Source organism: Phaethon lepturus, unplaced genomic scaffold (assembly GCF_000687285.1).
Source record: "Phaethon lepturus isolate BGI_N335 unplaced genomic scaffold, ASM68728v1 scaffold46509, whole genome shotgun sequence".
NCBI classification, from domain to species: Eukaryota; Metazoa; Chordata; class Aves; order Phaethontiformes; family Phaethontidae; genus Phaethon; species Phaethon lepturus.
The window spans coordinates 1-2,358 of NW_010563653.1; the positions used below are offsets into that span (position 1 = coordinate 1).

At 51.1% G+C, this 2,358-nt stretch overlaps 1 protein-coding gene across 1 annotated transcript; it reads right to left on the minus strand.

The window, feature by feature from the left end:
- Positions 1–367: 367 nt before the first annotated feature.
- Positions 368–774, minus strand: LOC104626651 (homeobox protein Nkx-3.1-like; the record flags this gene model as incomplete). Its single annotated transcript, XM_010294618.1, has 1 exon — positions 368–774. A coding segment is annotated over one exon (407 nt), but the record flags the coding sequence as incomplete, so codon positions are not given.
- Between the last annotated feature and the right edge of the window lie 1,584 nt (positions 775–2,358).

The window sequence follows — 2,358 nt, forward strand, 5'->3', positions numbered from 1 at the left end:
ACAGGCGATTTAGGAGGGGCAGAGAGGGGCGATCACTGTCTCTGGGGCCGGACCAGCCTTTTCTGCCCCCAAAAGTGCCTGCAATATTTTACAGCTGCAGGTCGACCCCCGAGCAGTGCTGTCAAGCATACCGAATTACACGCTTTTAAAACCTTGGGGGTTTTTTGGCTTTTTTGGGTTTTTTTTTGTTCTTTACTGTTAGCGACGAGAGAGGCTTTTGTGGCTGCTAGAAGATGCTGGTCGTTACTGGGATCGGGGTCTCCCTCTCCTGATCAGCACTAGAAAAGGCGACGCAGTTATTTAAAAAACAAACAAACAAAAAACAACATTTTTAAGAGAAAAGGATGCTTTCTGCTTCAAAAAGCAGCTACCACCAGGAGGGACTCCAGCCGTTTAAGTAGTAGAGGCAAGGCAGGGACTGCCAGCTGCCCCGCAGCGCGAGCAGCGATGCTGCGGGGAGCTCGGCCGCTTTCTGCCCGGCCAGGCGCGTGTCCAGTCTGATTTCGGAGGCGACCTGTTTCCTCTTGGTTTTATACCTCCTGTTTTGGAACCAGATTTTCACCTGGGTCTCGGTGAGCTGCAGGTTTTTGGCCAGGTGGGCTCGCTCGGGGGCCGACAGGTATTTTTGGTGGCTGAATTTTCGCTCCAGTTCAATGACTTGGGTGTGGGAAAACGCCGCCCGCGAGCGCTTCGCCGGCTTGGGGGGGTGCTGGGCGATGGGCAGGGGCCGCAGGGGGGGGTCACAGTCTGACAGATAGGTCTCCGCCGTGGCATCTGCGAAAGAGCTGAGAGTTACCTGCTTGGAAATTGCCCGAATCGCTTGCTTTTCCCCTTCCAGAGAGCAAAATGTTCACATTATCCTGGAAATATTTTCATTTAATGGAGTGAATGCCAACTTAAAGTCATATAAGGGAGTTTTTTCTTCCTAAATCACACTTTCTGAATTCATATAAGCATGCATGCAATGTGAACGTGCATTCAAGGGACTAAAATAACACAGAAAGGGATATTTTGCAATGCTGGTGAAGGTCAGCCTGAAACCCCGAGGTACTGTTGTTACGCGCATTACGGTATCAACAGCTCTTTTTATTATTTATTATTTATGGGATTTTTATTGCAGAATTCATACTGTCAGGCACTTCTTGGAAACGTCCTCCCGAGTCTATGGGAAAATCCTGATTCCCAGAGAAAAGTTTCTGTCCTCAAGCTACAAGAGGGTAGCTCAGAAATGGGAAATCAGTGCCGCTTAAAGCAGACTGCAGTTAGAAAGCATGGAAAATAAATTCCTGCCTTTTCTCTTTCACGACTCAAAGGCAGCGCCAGGAAGTTTTGGGGCAGAGTTTTAAACCTTCAGGCCTGGCTTTACGTATATAGCTGCAGACCTGGACTCGGATCACAACTCCAAAGCAGCGTCTCCGTGTTTGCCTCCAACTTATTTCTCACGGCAGCGTTCGGTCGCCTGAGCCGCGACCCAGAAAGGTGCTGAGCTCCCTGGGAAGTGTCACCTATAACTGTTAGAGCTTCTCAAGTCTATTTATTTATGGAATTAGTTCCTTTTTGTGTATTATCCAGCTTGGGATGGGAATAAGCCAATTTATTTTTTTCCTTTAGTAATTTCTCAGTTTATTTTCTTAAGGTGTGAACGTAACGCTCAAGATAGAAACAACGGGCTTAATTCCCAGCTTGCGCAAATGACGGTAGTCCCACTGAAATCCCCGGAGCTGCGCTGATTTACACTAGTCGCTTTCTGGGAGATTCGGTATGGCTTTTAATGATTTTCGTAATAATCAGCCCGCTGGCTGTTTCTGAACTCGCTTTTCTGTAGAAGCTTCTTTTAATAGAATTGAAACGTAAAGCCAAAATTCCCCTGGCAAGGGCTCTCTTAGCAAGCACGAGCCGGTTGCTGGAGAGTTCAAAATTGCTGAGTCCCCTCCGGCAGCCCCGGCCGTGCTCGTGCCGCTGCGGCGAGAGAGGCACTGGTCAAAAAAATTTGCTTCCGAGTGTGATTTTTCTCGGCGTGTCGCTTCCGCAGCGAAGCGTTATTGCCTGCAACGAGTTTAGCAGTTGCGCGCTGGAAAGCGGCGCCGGTAGCGTCGTACCAAGGGGAGCGGGATCGTCGCTGACGAACCACGCGATGCGCGGGGGTACGGGCAGGAGCGCGCGGGGAGGCTGAGCCAACGGCACAAATTCTGCGCGGGGGGGCTTTCAAAACGACCCCCCCGGACCGGAGGCGCCGGGGAGCTCGGCTGCGGCGCTGACGGCCGCGTGGAGGACGGGCACAAATCGCCCCTCCGAGCTGGCAGCCCGTACCCCAAGGTGCCTTTGCTGGGGACCCTCTGTGTTAAAAGGGAACTTTAT